Consider the following 17,986-nt stretch of genomic DNA (forward strand, 5'->3'; position numbering starts at 1 on the left):
TGTTATCAGCTAAACACTGAGATCAGCTGATTAATTGATTCCAGCCTGGTGAGCTCCTCCTTGGTTGGAACGAAAACCTGCAGCCACACGGCCCTTTATGGAATAGTTTGGACATGCCTGCCCTAAAGGATGTGAAGAGACTACATATTGAGGTGAGTAAAGCCCATTCCTCCCTTCGTTTTGTCTAAAACTGGTGATTTAAATCAGGAACTATCTGATGAAACAGGAAATAAACAAATTTATAGAACTGACCAGACACAGTGTGACAGACTTCTGTCTGATACTCAGCCATTCACACTCTCTGAAGATAAACAGTACAAAATGAAAGAAGCATAATGTTCACTGGAAGGAAATACTCACATTAAGCAAGTTGAAAACCTCTGAAAGCTGATTTTCATGTTGCACTGAAATGAACGACACTGATTGCCTGAAGAGGAAACTTTTAAAAAGCCAAATGAACCCCTGTGGTACGCCTTGGAAAATAAACAGCAGTATGGTACATATGATTTTTTAGTTAAGAGGCTAAAACGAGCCCGGAGATTTAAATTATAATTTAAAGGAATACATTTAAAACTTCATATATTAACTATATTTCTTCATTTAAAGTGTAGCTTTGCACCTGTAACCGCTGCGAGTGTTTATTTCTGACCAGTCTGAGGTGAATCTGACAGAATTAAGTGCTGATATGAAGTCGAGCTCCCGTCTGTAACCAGTGAAATGATGCCAATGAGTGAATGAAGTGCTTTTAAATGGTCCTGCTGACACAATAAACACGTTAAACTGACAGAATGCAGATGATGAAGTCTTTTCCCATCGTTTATACATGAAAAAGAAACAATTACATGTTCTGTGCATTGAGAATAACCCATAACCACCAAACACCGTGACACCAGCAAGACGACAGAAGAGCCACTGAATTTCATCTGCAGTGTGGAGGAAACCCGGCGTCTTTCACTGACTAACAGTGTACGTGCGCTCGGTGCAGAGACGTTACTGAGGAGCACCTCGTGTCCAGAAAACCATCTCTGAGGGAGTTCACCCAGCGAGCCAGCCAACCCGACACATGAGCCTCCAGGCCAGCAGGCACACGGTGTTTACCAACACGTCTCTGACGCTGGCATCGTTTCTTAAGGTGTCATCTGATTGGCCTCCTCCGGTGTGACGTCACGGGAGGTGAGCTCAGAGAAGAGAGCGGGCAGCCAGTACTGCGCCTCCCCAGCTGCCTGTGAGTCGAGCCAAGCCAAACCTTCTTTCAGCAGGTGATCCTGCAAATACAGAGTGAAGCTGAGGGTGATGCACGTCACAGAGTTTCTGCTCAAACTCAGGATGTAATTTAATACCTTTTCACAATCATATCGTCCACAGAGTGAACGTGTGGTAGAGAAGGACGCTTGTCTTCTGATAAATCTAACTATCAATTAATCAATTGACTAACAGTTACAGCTCCACATAATTCCAAATGATAGAATTAATTAACAGTCTGGATCAGGAGAAGCAGCAGAAAAAGAATAAATGGATTAACCGATTAAAAATGATTCATTCATTAAAGTCATTTAATGATAATAACACTGTTAGTTTAATTTACAGGTGTAAAACATCTCCAGACTGCTCACACTCAGACACAAAGACATTTTAACTAACATCACTGCAGGCAACAGAAAAGATCTCTGGAATCTGAGACTTTTTAATATCTTCTGGAGTCATTTTCACGACGTGCAGACATCCTGCTTTAGAGCGCGAGCAGCAAACTGAGCTGATGTTCACTCACCAGAACGTGACAAGCTCGCTCCTTCTCCCATTTCAGACCGTCCCTGATCTCGCTCACTGTCACGAAGCCTTTTTTCTACCAACAAACAAAGACACGAACAGACGTGAGCTCTATGTATATAACATACAGCAGATCTGTGAGTGTTTTATTCACACAAGGCAGGAACGTCATGGATGAGCAACAAATCTGGTGATATTTGGCGCCTGGTTTGTGAGAGAAAAGCTTCATTTCTTTCTCATCGTGGAGGCAACATGAAGTACTTTTTATTATGGTGCCTTAATTCAGTGGTTCTCAATTTTTTCCTTTTATTCCAAACTTTGGAAGCAAAAACACTCCTCAAATAAATCTTATCAAACAGCAGTAAATTAAAAGGGCGGATTCTCGTTTTCTTCAAGTCCATCTTAAAACAATACGCACATGCTCGTATGTACATTCAAATGTTTTCTGGTCGGAAGAATTGCTCATAATGACGTGTGTGTCTGAAAGAGTCTTCATACTGATGAAGACTCCTTGACCAAAGTTCACTACCTCAGAATACTGAAAACATCAGTGATTAAACACCAGGAAGAATAAATCTGAGCTCAAAATGAGCAGAGCTAAACTGAATCTGTGGTGACAACAAAGCCGTGACGGCGGCTTACCTCGGCCAGCTGCAGAACCACAGTGTGATCCATGTTCAGCTCTGCTGGGACCGACTGGACCAGGTAAGAACCACCGACAGGAATCATCCCAAAGCCGCTCCCCATCACCTTCAGCTTCTTTATGGCTCTCATCAAGTCATCTCTGGGAAGCACGATTCAATAATTTTAACAATCACACAACATGACAATAAAGGAGTAAAGGAATCTTGAAAATAGGACCAACACTTGGTCATTACAAGATCCGAATACGACGAGGAAGAAGATGATCACCTTGGATAATACTGGGTCGGACTGAAAATGGGACCAAGTGTGAATTTTCTCTGAAAAAAGAAATTATCAGTGTCGACACTTACTGGCTCACATCCTGAGCGTATTTCCCTCGTCCCTTCAGGACTCTCTGATGGAGTTCATCTAAAGTGATAAGCCCTGAAAGAAAGCACACACGTCGACATTTAAGAGCCTGTAACGATATGAATCACAGTATCAATGACATCCAGCTGTTCACGGCAGCGTCGCTGTATGTTTCTGTATTGACATGCATGATATCAGGACAGGAGATGGGATCCAAACACAGCTGCCCCTGAGTGCAGATTTTAAAGTCACCTCTTTGATAAACATCAAACACGATGATTAACACTCAGCTTCAAGTTTTCAGCTTCAAGTCAAACTACAAACCTCCGTTTCTGTGTTTGAGGGCCAGACACACTTCAATAATCTGAACACCGAGTTCGTAATAGAAGTCACCAACACCGAGCATCTCAGACCAAAAACCTTTGCCAGCTGTGGAAAAAATGAGGAAAGAGAGGTTAAAGAGTTACTTTAAAAATACATGACAATAAAACATGTATTTTCACTGATTATATTCCAGATGTGTCTCACAGGCAAGTGGGTCAACTCCAATGGTGGCACACATTTCCTGAAACTGAACCCTGAACTGCGGGTTCTTCCGGATTTCTTGTTTGTGCTTGCTGGCGAACTCCTCCAGGTTGGACTTGAACGTCTCCAACTGTTTAGACATCTGGCAGAAGAACAGCAGCAGGTCGATGACTACATGAACAGTGCAAAACGAGTTTAAGATACTAAAATATTACAAAAAATGTCTCTTTTAATTGCCAACTCACTTGGACAATTTGGTCCTCTGCTAGAACAGTTCCTCTTTCCTTATATTTGGCCTAAATAGAAGAAAAAAAATCAAAGATGAGACGTGAAAGGGTTTCTCTAACTGAACGAGTTCATGTGAAAACACAAGTGTTCAATGACAGCTGTACTTCACCTCTGCCAGCTTCTTTTTGGCAATAGCTCCCGCACCGACACCCCTCCGATGCATTCTGCTGATGTCTGCTCCAAACTTTAAACGGAGAATCTGAACTACGGCTGTGTTTACCGCAGAATAAAGTCAGGTAGGACCATTTAAAGGAAACAGTTGGGTCAGATCGAAGCTAACTACCTGAACTAACGTTAGCTGCGAGGATATTTGTTGTTGTTGTCTCTGTACCAACTCTCACAAGCATCCGCTCAATATGCACTTCTCCGTCAATGTTAGCTTTCACATTAACAGTGCGCTATTAAAGTAAACACAAAAAGGGCTGAAAAGTATCATTATCAGGAAACGCAGGTTGATTGATGTGACATATAAGACTACTTTAGTGCAACTGTTTCCATTTTGATTGCGAGGAAGTGAACTACTTCCTGGTCGGTGACGTCAGCAATTTCTCTCATATCGCCCCCTGGCGCCTCGGAGAATATAGCAGGACGGTCATTTTTAAAATGCCTTATCCGCAAAGAACATGTAAAATTCTTACTGGGAAATACAGCGATTACAACAGAATAAATCACTTATTATAGGTGAAGAGTCAAGAGACAATGGAAAAAGAGGTGCTGATATGAAGTTGAGCTACTGTCTGAAAATATAGAAGAAAATGTAAAAATAAATCTGTGTCAGGGAATAAAATATAGATTAAAAAAGCCAGTTTACACTGATAAACAAAACTGACAAATGAAACACAGTAGAATCTTTTTCTTTCATTTATGTCACTAATGTGCCTCCTAAACAAAAATACGTCGGTATTTTATTTTACCCAACCACTGGAGGGGTTACTCCCAAAATTCAGCCCATCTGCACCATAACTATTCAACAGCAACAGAATTAGATTTTTCACAATATGAAACTTTTAAATAAGTTGTTACATGCAAGTAAAAGTTACAATACATACTGAGGTTAAATAGCTTTGTCTTGATAAACAAACCCATTTTTCTGTTTAAAATGGATTCAACCCTGAGTGTTTTAAGGGATGACAAGCAGTGTGCAGCAAATGTTGACCTGGTGAGACTTCATGATGACTCTGAAATGAATCGACAGAAAACATTGAATAAAATAACACCTGATCAAGAATAATGCCCTTACTTGCCTTACCCTTACACAATGGTCTAAAAATAAGTGAAATATGCTGTAGCTTAAAGCAAGTGTGTGTGTGTGTAGATCTCTATTGATTCCAACAATGCCTGCCTTGTAATTTTGAGGATAGTTTCTGTTTTATTTCTACTCTAATTTTTGTATATATTCTTCTAATTCTAGTTCATTTTCTTACTTTTCTCTACTTGCCTGTATTTATTTTTGTCCTTGTGCTGCTGAATTTCTCCTCTGGGGGCGTATCTTTTCCAAAATTGAGAGCATTAGAGTATTAGGGCATAAGTCAGCCTTGTGAGCCTAACCTCATCTCTTCAGGTGGAGGGTTTGCATGCAGCGCTCCAAGCAGGCAGATGACCAAAAGTTCAGACACCTTCATGATCACCTTGAAGCAAAAAGACAGAAATGTTTGAGTTAAACGAGAGCTGAGATTCACACACATGAAATTTATTTTGAAGTATATCCTTACCTTTAAATGGAGAGCTCTTTAAAACAGACAATGAGCAACACTTACACTGCTTCTCCCGGTGGGCTGCCTTCAGAAAATTGTTTTTATGCAATCTTCTCAGAGATAATATTGGTCATTATATAGCCTAGTTATGAAATAGATTCAGTTGACTAAAAGTATAATATTTGTGGAGTAGAATCAGAAGCAATGTTATCACTGAGTAGGTTATCCCATAAGAATGAGCCTTGGTAATTTGGTGCATTACCATAGAGATATCATAGATGAATGAACAGAAATAAAATAGAAATGTACCATAAAAACATTCCAAATATATTGCAGATGTGTCAGATCTATGCTTTTGAAATTAAAAGACCTGTTCAGTGTTTTTAAAGAAAATATAAATACGTCATAAAGTGTCATAAAATGATGATAGTAAAGTAAAGTACACACTCTCCGATCGTTAGCAGTGAAAGTCATCCTTCCACTGTGTCGTTGCATCATTTTAGCGTAACGTCTTCCACACTGTGGATCTCTGTCTCCCCCTGCTGGCGCTCCTCCGGTCAAGACGTTCAAAACACAAGAAATGGCCATCCAACAAATTACGCATGCGCAGTAGTGGGCGCTTTAAAACAAGTCTTGAGGAGGGAACATGAAGGCTCTTGCAGGTGGACTTGAATTGTAGTCGAGGTAAGCCCGGAATACTTAAATGCGTGCTAGTGAAAACATGTATGTCCGAACAACGAGTGTTTCGACGTGGTCGTTATAACCGCTTCGCTCCGGACGCGCATTTTGTTGGTTAAACTAGCCGGCTAGCGTTAGCCAGCTAGCTAGCTGTTATTGTTTTTCATGATTTCGCGAGAACCAAAATGGAGGAGATGGCTGCTGCCAGTGTCCTACACAGCCACTCCCGAGTCCTTGTTTGAAGCCCTCGCACTGAAATGTCTACCCTGCCGCACCACTGAGGTTAATTCTTCCTAACGTGACCAGTTTGTCTCAAATTCAGCGGCAATGCGTTTGTACCGCAGTGCTAATAGAGCTTAGCTAAATTTCAAACCCGGCGAACGGTTTTAGGAAAAGGATGCCCGGGATCAGCCAGGCACGCTCCTGATGTCATAGTTTTCTTCCGTTTGTCCAAGTATGAGTAGTTGGTGCATAGCTTTTCCACCCAGCTAACAGGCAGCAAGCCTCCAGTTAAACAGACAATAACAATGTGTTTATTTCTCTTTGTGCCGTAGGACCGCAGCTGCTAAGTTCTCATGGGAGGTAGCTGTGGGTTGCATCGCCGAGGCGTTGCAGGATGAAAAGTCGTCGTGTTCGCCATGACTCTGAGAGCCACGCTGTTTCCAAACACAGGGTTCAAGCAGGACGCTGACACCATCGACTTTGACAAAACGCGTTTCGGGGCCGCCACCGTGACTCCTGTGAGCCTCAAGAGGGAGTCCTGCGACTTTCTTATAGATGTTCAGAACGTGCAGGGGGGCGAGATCCCGAGCAAATCAAAGGACTTAGACCAGAATTACATGACAAGCAAAGTTCCCCTCGCTGCCACGGTTGCAGAACTAGTTCAAGGGGACAATAAAACTGTGGGGATATTGTCCCCTGTCAGACAAATGGGGGGTGAGGGAACCCCAGTGAAAGGTAAACCCCTCTCTGCTGACACTATGGATAACCCTCAGATGGCTCTGAACAATAACCCGAAGGATGCCGGTGCCGACGACAGCGTCAAGGGGGTTGTCCCCGGAGTCCTTGGCACCGCATCCATTGAACTCTCCTCTGAGGGCAAGTGGAGGAACATCAGGAAGACCCCCGCTAATCCCCACACACAAGCCAACTGCCTCCGGCAGATTCTCCTCCTCCAACTGGACCTCATCGAACAACAGCAACAGCAGCTGCAGTCCAAGGACAAGGAGATAGATGAGCTCAAAGCAGACAAGGAGACAGTATGTGAAGGTTTTTAAAAAAAATCAGATATTGGTGTTATGTAATGTGTTGATTTCTAATCGTTTCTTGTCAATGTCCTCTTGCAGCTGCTTGCACGCATTGAGCGCATGGAGCGCCGCCTGCAGCTCACAAGGAAGGACCCGCCGCGCGACAAGCGCCTTTTCCAGCCTCTGGAGCCGTGGACCCCCGACAAAGAGGACATGTGGGATCTGGATGTGGAGGAGAATCCACAGCCCAACCCGGCCACTCCGCTCCCTTTCAGTCGGGGTGGCAAAGGTCAAAAGAGGTAAAATAAATAATGCATGACAGCACGGGGCCTTGTGGTATTAAATCAAGCCACAGAATTGAAATGCAAGTCGAAAAGGCTAAATCTGGACAGTTTGTTCTAATAAGAATAATGCTACTGTGATTTTGTTCAGATTTCATCTGCACAATTCAAAAGAAGTGGGAATCATGACTGAAACTACTCGTCCTGTCGCAGTAACTCTGATTCTTTCCTCTGCACTCACAGGAAATCCTGCTTTGGAGATGCAAAAGTCCAGAAATCACGAGGCAAAAGTGCCAAGCTTAGCCCCCAGAAAGCTGAGATTCAACCAGGCTCTCCCAATCAAAGAGAGCTGCGCAGTAAGGAAACCCCAGAGAAGACCGTTCCTATGAGGTCGGGGGCAGAAAGGGACATTATGCTCCCGTGCAAAGAAGAGCCTGAGCTGAGCTGTCAGATCGAAGATCTGCCCTTCATGTCTACTACTGAGATGTACCTCTGTTGCTGGAACCAACCTCCTTTGTCCCCTCTGCGTGAGACTTCCCCTAAAAAGGAGGAAGAGGTGGCCAGTGAGTGGACTCCTCATGTAGTACATGATATGCTGATTGTTTGTAAGCCTAACCTATATCCCATCTTTAATCACTATATCCATCAAATGTCCACAAAACACTATCTGTGAGTGACTTCCTGTCCCACCTTCCTTCCTCCTCGTAGTTCCGTCTTGGAGGGAAAATCACATAGAGCCCTTGGATGAGGACTCCTCCTTCAACCCCCCCGAGGTGAGACACGTCTTCGTAACTCTCCCTCTAGACTAGAGTTTGAGAAGTTGTCGAACGTCACATTCTGAAGCCTTTAACCGGTGAATGACGTGTGAACTTGTCTCCCCGTCCAGCCGCTGGACGACAACGTGTTTTTAAAACGCCACTCGAAGCTGGAGTTGGACGAGAAGAGGAGGAAAAGGTACCAGCCACTGACCGAAGTGTGGATGAGTTCGTCCTGGGCGCTGAGTTTACACTGATTGTAAATGTGGGAGCAGTTTGGTGATTAAAGAGCTGGAGATGTACCGACCACACAAACATTGAGGACTATAACAGTAAATTTAGTTGGAAAATAAATCATAATGTCAATAACAGAAATATATATTAAAGGATAACTTTGGTTTTTTACAACCTGGACCTTATTTCTAGCATTAAATACGACCATTTACTCCCCCAGACAACTTTGGTGGCATTTGGAGTCGTTTTGAAGAAATTAGCCCCAGAGGAGCGGCGCGTATATCCATATAATGCGAGTACTCGGGGCATCCATGCGCAGCCTCTATATAACACATAATCTGCAGAAACTCGTTCATATTCCAATATTTTGTTCTGATATGCTGGTGCTATTCCCCTCTGAGCCGGCGGTCGGCTAGTTTAGCTGTAGTTTGGCACAGCTATGGTTCGTTATTGCGTATTCGTAGCCGACCGCCGCAGAGTCAGCCGTGTTGTGGCCGGCTGCTCGCAGCGCGCGGCGTTCGGTAATGACATCATCCACGTCAGAGGTAGTTGTCTAGAGAGCCGGATGTTGATAACATGCCACCACGGGCTCAGAGGGGAATAGCACCAGCATATCAGAACAAAATATTGGAACATGAACGAGTTTCTGCAGATTATGCGTTATATAGAGGCTGCGCATGGATGCCCCGAGTACTCGCATTATACGGATATACGCGCCGCTCCTCTGGGGCTAATTTCTTCAAAATGACTCCAAATGCCACCAAAGTTGTCTGGGTGAGTAAATGGTCGTATTTAATGCTACAAATAAGGTCCAGGTTGTAAAAAACCAAAGTTATCCTTTAAAGCTCGGATCTGTGATGAAGAATAAACTGCACCGTCACACCTGAATTATAGTCGTTTATCCGTCAGTATCATCTGCAGTGACAGGAAGTCTTCAGTCATTACGTTTGTATTGAGATCAGGATTTTTTTTTTCCAGGAGAGAGCTGAGGACAAAATCTAATCACAGTCAGTGTTTTGTTGTCAACAGGCTGAACTCAAGTCCAAAATGTCCTTTTCAATCAGAATCTTCTATTCTTCAATTTCTTTTTTTTTTACCTTCCGGCCTACAGATGCACCAGCATTGATAAATCAGTGACATGTGATCAGTAAATAGATCTTACTGAGAGTGTTTGCACATGATTCAGTGTGACCAATCAGATGAGTAGAAATGAACTTGCCCTTAATAGTAATTAAACTGTAAATAAAGGTCCCACTCTGTGGATGAACTTCACAGGCTTTAAGTAAATATCAGTGTGAATGTGTGGAGCAGCGACGTTTCATCGTTTCCTCCAGTGAGACACACACACAGAAACACATGACCCGGCAGCTCCGTCAGACTCTTTACTGTAAATGTCATTTTCTCTGATCTTCACTGTGTTTTTTCAGATGGGACATCCAGCGAATCAGAGAGCAGCGCATGTTTCAGCGTCTGCAGCAGCGAATGAACAGGAAGAAAGTCGTCCCGGAGACCGAGCCGGAGCTTTCCTCCTTCTACCCCGACACTGAAGATGGTAAATTCATGTCCGGCACTGAAGGGACGTCTTTAAACACGTTCAGGAGGTTTTAACTTGATTCTTCTGTTTCTGCCAGTTGAGACTATCGTGATCACCCCCTTCCTGCCTGTGGTTGCGTTTGGCCGGCCGCTGCCCAAACTGTCCCAACAGTAAGTTGGAGCTGCATTTTTTCCCTTTAATTAACTGATTCATCATCATAAATGACCGTGGTGACTCTGCACTGCAGGAGTTCTGAGTACAGTGTCATCCTCTGATAGACCGTCCCTCATTTGTAACACACAGCAGTCAACTCTGCGGGGGCTGAAGGCCAGAGTTCAGCTCAGTGAGCTCCGTGTGGAGGAATCTGCATCGTGTTCACCCTCCCTCTCAGGATTTTCCTTTAACGTAAACTCGCTGTGTGCTCATTTTTCACTGCAACATAAAAGTCCTGCAGCTCTGTGGAAACAGCACAGTTATGGCGAGAAGAAGGGAGAATCCTCTTCTGTGTAATATAATGCTGTTAATCATAAAAAATTAAACACAAGTTGCATTTTGGGGGGGGTACTTTACATTAGAGATGTAAAACAAAGTGATCTTGATGAAATATCACTGTTTTAAGCTTAGATTTGGCTATTTTCATTCATAGTGCATGATGCATTCAAGGACAGTCGGAATCTGATGATAATTTCCATTTTCAGCTTCAGCTTCCTCAAACAAAACATGCTTTTTAAACCTGGCAGCAAACTTTGGGGCTCTGACGGATAATTTGTCTGTGAAGGTTGTTTCTACAGTTAGAAATTCTGAATTTTAACTCAAAGCAACATGTTTTTCTTCCTCCTTCAGGAACTTCGAGCTGCCTTGGCTGGATGACCGAAGCCGATGTCGCATCGAGGTTCCCAAGAAACACACGCCTCACCGGACCTGTCGGAAGTGAAACCTGTGTGGCATTAACGGCGGAGAGGAGCAGCTCCGTGCCCAGATTAGAAAATGCTACGTTTGTGGGGGGGGGGGGGGGGGGGGGCGACACCAGTCGCTGTGTATAACTGCTGTTGCTTTCGCTTTCAGTCTGTGGGAGCGTCTCAATGCATCACCGCAGAGCAGCTGAAGGGAGAGAGCAGCTCCTCTGGGTGTCCTTGGTATTTTCTGTGCCACACGTCTGATGGGGAGGTTGAAGGTTACAGTCCTCACGCTAGCAGCTGTTCCAGATTACACGTTCGTTTGTATGAAAACAATGAATGAACAGTTTGTGCATGTTCTGGAACATGTTAAATACATTTTGTAGCAGCTGTTCCATCCAAAACAGATTTTAACACACAAAAGTGGACTTTCTGTCACTTCTTATGCATCATCAGCTGCTGGGCTGAACTGGACTCTAATCTTGGGGGGGGTGGGGGTGGGGGATTGAACTGTTTATCACGAGCAATACGGCAATGACTTTTTGTTCTGGGTCGTCCTACCACGCTCATTCTCCCTGCCTCGGTGGAAAAAGTCCAGATCTGACTGTATCGTGCTGTGTATCGCCTGTACTGTTCGCACACAACTTCAAATAAGATTTTATCAATGTTCAGTGTGATATCGGGACTTTTGAGCCCCACTCAGCATGGTTTCATAATAAAAAATAGTATTTCTAGCCAATTCGATGTATGAAAAAAAAAAAAAAATTAAGAAAGGCAACCAAATGACTTGTTCTGTGCTGCTCTATGAGAACAAGGCTCGGACGATCAGACGGGTGGTGAACTGATTCCCAGTGTTCTGTTCCCCGTTTTCTTTCTATTAGTTATTTTTTTATGTGAGTTGCATGGACTCTATGTAGCTGTTAAAAAAAGAAAAAACAAAAAGATGGTAGCATGGCTTAACCCCAGAGCGGAGAATAATCTGCTCATCGGGCTGCAGAAATGACAGAATGTAGTTGTGGAAAGCATGACTGCGCTCAGCCTCACCATGAGGCGATCTGATAATAACACAGTACAGCTATGATCTTCATTTTCGTGTTTCCAGTCCTTACAATATGCTTACATCCAGTAAATATTAGGCAAGCTATGTGTATGCATCGGTCTCTTGGGGATGCAGTCAGCTGGCGTTCAAAGGAACCGCTTTAGACGATAAATAAGCTTTGTAGCTGTAGTTGTAGCGATGTTCACCAGTATGCTCTTCAACATGCTGCCAGTTAATCTCTCCCTCTCTGACTTCATCTCAGTTTCAGTCGCTCTGTTTGATTTCTTCCTGGCTGCGTTCGCTCGACCTGTTTCACACATGATGCAATGGCTTTCTGCAGCTTCAGTACTCGGACTGCCGGCCGCGCGTGCAGGCAGAGTTTGGAAATAACAAAGTTTTTGTTCTGTACATAGCTCTCAGAAACAAATGTACATAAAACATGGCTGTTATTTTTTTATTATTTAATGTCGGACGTGTTGAGTACATTCAATATTGTTCTATGATTGTATGTTGACAAATTGACAGTTTTGAAAGTTACATTTTTTTGGAATAAAATTAACATGTCTATGATCTTTGGCTTGTGTCAGTTTTTGGTTTGATGGAAATATTCTGATGAGCCTGGTATTATATCGGCACATATATCATTTATTATATATAGTTTATATATATATATAGTTTGTTCTTACAGTCACGGTACACTTTATTTTCACTGCCATTTGCTTTTGATATTCTTATGTTGATTTTTATTTTGCATTTGATTTTCTTTTTTTGTGCAATACTTTTACTACTGTTAACTATTTGGCTATTTTTATTAATATGTATATAATCTTTTTACTGCTCGCTATTTTTATACTTTATTATGTAAGTTTGTTCTTTATAGTCTTATTTTCACTTATTTCACTGCAATTTCCCAGCTTGGGATAAATAAAGTATATCTATCTATCTTCTAAACAAACTAAACTTTAATGACTTCAAACGCATCTTCCTCAAACTGGTTTCTTCTTCTTTTCGGCTGATGTTGGTCTTTGTGGATGAAATCATTCAGATTCAAGAAAAAAAAGCAGCTTACATGAAAATATTCCTGCCATGGATACAACAAAGAGTGGATTCATACATTTACCTACTCGTTTGATTCCCAGCAGAAGCAGCCTGAGGTTAGAGGACAGGTTCGTGTTTCTAACACGCCCACATGTACATTCAGAGGGAAGAGACGGGGTCAAAACCCCCAGTCTGTGTTCTGAGAATGCCTTTGTTAAGTTCAGCTGAGGCTTCACCAGTCTGATCCTACAGGTGAAACCAGTAGCCCCACAGTTTAATGGTAATCCATTACAATATTTAGTAAAAGAAAAGTATCTGCAATGTGTACTTCCTGTATGAAAAGCAAAAGTAATTATTATGCAGAAGAGTGGCCCTTTAAGAGCTACATGATATTTATTATTACCACCAATTTATGAATGAAATGTATACACAGCATGTGAATAAAGTCTTTTACAAACTGATGGATGTTTCTGAAGTTGTAACTATAGTTAGAAAGGAACAGAAAAACTATATTTTCCTCTAAAATGTAGTAAAGGTGAGTAGCGGAAAAATACAAGTACCTCAAAATTGTACTTGAGTAAATGGATTCTGTTAAATTTTAGCCCACCGCTGAAAGAGTTCGTCAAATCAAGTCGCTATCTTCCAAAATGAGTCTTTTTCCACACGAGTCTTGTATTAAGACGGAGACTACACCTCCCATAAGCAACTAGATAACATCTTTTGTCGGAGCACTCCCCATCCACGTCTTTCAAACTCCACACCCTCAGTTTGGAATGCAGACTGTACTTTAAAAAGCTCCAAGCCAAAACCACCCCGATGACATCACTATGACATCATCGGGGTCATTTTCTCCACCAGAACCACACCACCCATCAGACGCTGACCGAGGAGCACTTTCCAGGATGGATCAGCTGAACTGATGTGGGAAATTTCTCTGATCAGACAAGCAGTTAAATCTGCAAAAAAAGTTTATTGAATTTTATTGAATAAAGAAAAGAAAAACAGGCGAGTCAGTGAAAAATAACCGCTGACTCCAGAACAACATGTTGAGAAAATCCTGCTGATCTCAAACACACCACTGACAAACAGCTACCAGGAAGTAGACGGGCCCACTTTCTCTCTCTGTGCACCATCTTCAGCCGGAGCCCGACAGTCAACCCCGACAAACAAACATAGTCAAAAGTCATCGAAAAGCTTGAATCAGGATGAAAACGCTGTATTTTACATGACGATGTGGAGAAAGAGAACACAAAACCAGCCGGATGTACAAAAAGTGCTGACACGTGTTTACGTCATCCATATAAAACATCCACTTCTGTCACGTCTCCAGCTTTCTTTTGGGTTCTTTTTAACATTTTGCTCTTAGTGTTCATTTAAATTGTGAAAACTTCATGCCTGGAGGAGTCAGTATTTACACAGACTGTGAAATAAATTCACACTTTCAAGAATTTCTGTGGTCTGGCAATGTCTTAAATGAGACAGAATTTGTAGACCTATGAAGGACAGCGACCCTTGTAGGTTTATTTTTTTTTGGATAAAATACTTAATACACGCGTAAAATGAAAACACCTCAAACAGAAAGCTGAACACCCAACACACACTGCTTGCTGAAACAGCTAGTGTTCTGCCAGTTACGCCTTCAAAAGAATCTAAATGCGGAGATTCGAGTATGTTTGATTCTGTATTAACCACCGCCGCCGCGGCGCGCTCGTCTGACAGTTACTGTGAGTTCAGTCTCTCCGGAGGTTATTCAGCCTCTCCTCCAGATCAGCGTCCGCGTCGGCCAGGGCGGCTTGGGGCTCGGCCTTCTTTCCTCCGGCCGCCGACAGGCTTCCTCCGGTGGTCGGGAGGTCTGAAATGAGCACACGACGGCATCCGGTGATATAACAAATGCAAACTGCCAGCAGAGCGCGTGCAGAATTCACACAACTGTGTTTCTTACTCGACAGTTCGTCCGACAGGTTGAGACCCAGCTCGTCCAGCACTTGAGACACGATGGCGTCACTGCAGGTGAAAAGAGGCTCAATCACAAACAAATCAAACTGAACATAAACACGTGTTGGCCTGATTCAGTGGCCCAAAATCAGATGGTGGAGGGAGAATCAAAGAGAGACATAATCATATCTTTACTTTTAGTCCCTCGTATGGACCAAGCTACTAAAACACTGTGTAGGAGCCTAAATGCAGTTTATTTAGTAAGAATAATTTTTTATTTAAAAATATGCAAATTCATAAGTAAGATAACTAATAAAGATAAATAATGTCATGATTGAGAAAGATTTAAATATCATTACATATGTACATTTCATTTATAGTGTATGAGTAAGATCGGACTCTTATTGTGATATTTTAAAAAACCCATCAGTTAACCTGGTTGCCATGGGAACGGGGTCAACTGCGGGGCCAGCAGGAACAGAAAGGAGACTGGAGCGCTATAGTTTTTTTGACCTCGCTCTCTCTCTCCACAGGCTTTCTTTACGACGTGGATGGTTGTATTTGTGGACGTTTCTAACGTTTTTGTAATGTTGCTTTAAGTTTGCAAGTAAACAGTTAAAAAAGTGTTTTGGATACGAGGGAGTCTGACGAGCGTCAAGCTAAAGCTTCAGTAAGGACAGTAAGAACCTACACACTGGACCCTAACCTCCCATAATGCAACTCAATAAGGAGAATAATATTGACAATAGTTCCCATAATATCCAACTATTCCGAAATGTACAAAACAACAACCCTTTCCTTTGAATTCAAATGTAATAAGAGAAGAAAACTGGAGCTGTACATTGAGATCTTGTATAATGTAAAGGAAAGAAACGGGTACAATCATACAGTTCATGGAAAAGGTGAGGGGGGGGGGGAATAACAGACATATTGTGATTTTCTTCGGTAATAATTATTAGAATAAATACTAACTGTTAAATAAAGATTCATCAAAACTTTCAAACACAAACGTGGAATGAAATGTTTGCACCTCTCCTCCTCGTCATCCTCGTCACCCATGGCATCATCGATCGCGTCATTCATCATCTCCTCTTTCATGTCCATGATTTCGCTCTGTCGTTCGAACTCCATCATGATCTTCTGGATCTGAGGCAGTTTCAGCTGTGGAGAAGGAAGAAATATGAGGTCGGCGGCACGCGAGGCTTATTGCTGGGCCGATGTATGCGAGCGATTTTCTGACAGACCTGTCTGTTCATGGTGGCCATGGCTTTGGTGACGCCCTTCATCGCCTGAGCCATGCTGTTGTTGGATTTGAGCGTCTGAATCTTTAGACTGACGGCCTGAATGTTGGCTTTCATCATGATGAACTTCTTGACGTAGCGCCGCGTGCGAACCAGATCCTTGGCCATGATCTTGACGGCGTCCTGCAAAGATTCAAAGAACACCCACAGTCAGGACTCTTTCTTTAGAAATGACTCTTACGATATCTCTTAAAACACACGTCCTTTGTCTTCGTCTCACCATTTGTCCCTGTTTGGCCATTTTCTTTATGTCAGCGATGATCTTCTTCTCCTGCTGCTCCAGTTTCATTCGCTCCCGGTCCAGTTCTCTCATGGCTCGGTTGAGCGCCCTCTGATTCTGCTTCAGCATCTCCTCCGGAGTCTTCCTTCTCCCGAACAGGAAGTCCATCTGTTTGACAATAACAAGAGCAGAACGTCAGTCGAGTTTAGCTAAACAGCATTTGGAGGAAAAAAATATAATCAGTTGATTGACAGAAAAATCACTAATTTGAGGTAAATTATCAAGCAGTTTTCATATACTACTTATCCCTTTTCTTTGTTAAATGAAATATTTAAAAATTGATAATCCGAATATTAATGCTGAAACAGTTAGTCAATTAACTGATTAGTTGAATGATAGAACACTTTTGCCAATCGATTAACTGTATTAGTTATTTACCAAGAAATACATTATCTGGTAACAGCCAAATGAGATGCTTTTCGAGTTTACTATAAATACTATACTAATAATAATACTATGAATTTAATATATTTGGGGTTTTTGACTGTTGGTTGGACAAAACAAACATTTTGATGACCAAACAATTAATCAAATAAAAAATGAATAACTGGCAGATTGATTCCTGATGAAAATGATCATTTGTTACAGCCCTAAATTTACAACCTTGACACAACAAAGAGCCCACGGTGAAGTGTACTGCAACGCAAAGTAAGAGCTGGGAGAAAGTTGAGGAATTTTAAACGGAACTTTTCAGTCCAGAGGAAAACCGGAAAATAAACTGGCCTGTCAGTCAGTTTCTAACCGTTTCAGGCACGTCAGTCCTGCCAATGACCCCTGTGTTTCCTGGAAAATATTACTCAGCGGTTAGTTATGTGACTAGAGGCCTGTTGCGAATGCCGAAGTCTCTTCCCAGCCGTGTTTTAGCTCGACTGTCCTGACAAATCTGTCTCAACATCTTCCAGGACGACAGTTAGCTGTTAGCCCCACCACCACAGACTAAACCCGGCTGTCAGAAAGCCAACCCCGCGGCGTGTTACTCTCACCGTGTACCGGGCTCGACGTCAAAACAAAGTAATCCACAAAGTAGACGGTTCTCAGGGCGTCTTCTCCGACTTCAGCTCGACACAAATTTGAACGATTATTTGTTTTCTTTCCTACACTTCCGTGTAGCGATAGTTTCATTTCCGGGATATGACGTAATCGCGTAAGCTAAAGACGTCCTTTTTTTCTTTTTATTTTCCACAAAACACAAGTTCCTCCACTGAAGGAAAAAACACGAGGGTCGCCCCTTTCAAAATAAATCCTTCATCAGTGACATTTTAACTGTTGGAAAACTACGTCGAACCTTTAAATAACATGCTAATGTAAAAAGAAGCCATGTAGTTTAGAGGAATATGTAGTAAAATAAATGTAGTACGATATAATTTTAGGCATTAACCAGTAGTTCATTATCAAAGTACATATTAATAATCAACCATACTTATTTCAGGTAAATATTGCCTAACTAAAAGGACAATTTTATTAACAATTGTTGCTTCTAATATACATTAAAATTGTTTTC

At 42.3% G+C, this 17,986-nt stretch overlaps 3 protein-coding genes across 4 annotated transcripts; 1 reads left to right on the forward strand and 2 right to left on the reverse strand.

The window, feature by feature from the left end:
• Positions 1-798: 798 nt before the first annotated feature.
• On the reverse strand, positions 799-4,069 carry snf8 (SNF8 subunit of ESCRT-II). The gene is made up of 8 exons (XM_041962591.1): positions 3,683-4,069; positions 3,531-3,581; positions 3,289-3,427; positions 3,085-3,189; positions 2,763-2,835; positions 2,410-2,551; positions 1,769-1,843; positions 799-1,265 (listed from the first exon to the last, which is right to left on the reverse strand). Exons 1-8 carry the CDS (start codon positions 3,734-3,736, stop codon positions 1,128-1,130), a joined length of 777 nt encoding a protein of 258 aa, XP_041818525.1. The 5' UTR covers positions 3,737-4,069; the 3' UTR covers positions 799-1,127.
• Positions 4,070-5,873: 1,804 nt separating this feature from the next.
• Positions 5,874-12,501, forward strand: msl1b (MSL complex subunit 1b). 2 transcript variants are annotated; one of them, XM_041962725.1, is made up of 9 exons: positions 5,874-5,951; positions 6,500-7,204; positions 7,292-7,491; positions 7,717-8,078; positions 8,182-8,246; positions 8,360-8,427; positions 9,890-10,014; positions 10,094-10,166; positions 10,840-12,501. In XM_041962725.1, the coding sequence occupies exons 2-9, from the start codon at positions 6,584-6,586 to the stop codon at positions 10,928-10,930; spliced, it is 1,605 nt and encodes a 534-aa protein (XP_041818659.1). In that variant the 5' UTR covers positions 5,874-5,951; positions 6,500-6,583; the 3' UTR covers positions 10,931-12,501. The 2 variants fall into 2 exon arrangements, with proteins under 2 accessions (XP_041818659.1, XP_041818660.1); XM_041962726.1 differs by having other exon boundaries at positions 7,717-8,036.
• A 1,432-nt stretch (positions 12,502-13,933) lies between these two features.
• chmp2a (charged multivesicular body protein 2A) lies at positions 13,934-17,610 on the reverse strand. Its single transcript, XM_041962653.1, has 6 exons — positions 17,469-17,610; positions 16,426-16,593; positions 16,149-16,328; positions 15,935-16,065; positions 14,912-14,973; positions 13,934-14,821 (listed from the first exon to the last, which is right to left on the reverse strand). Exons 2-6 carry the CDS (start codon positions 16,591-16,593, stop codon positions 14,700-14,702), a joined length of 663 nt encoding a protein of 220 aa, XP_041818587.1. The 5' UTR covers positions 17,469-17,610; the 3' UTR covers positions 13,934-14,699.
• Positions 17,611-17,986: the final 376 nt, after the last annotated feature.

The sequence above is a fragment of the Chelmon rostratus genome, chromosome 21 (assembly GCF_017976325.1).
Source record: "Chelmon rostratus isolate fCheRos1 chromosome 21, fCheRos1.pri, whole genome shotgun sequence".
Taxonomy (NCBI): Eukaryota; Metazoa; Chordata; class Actinopteri; order Chaetodontiformes; family Chaetodontidae; genus Chelmon; species Chelmon rostratus.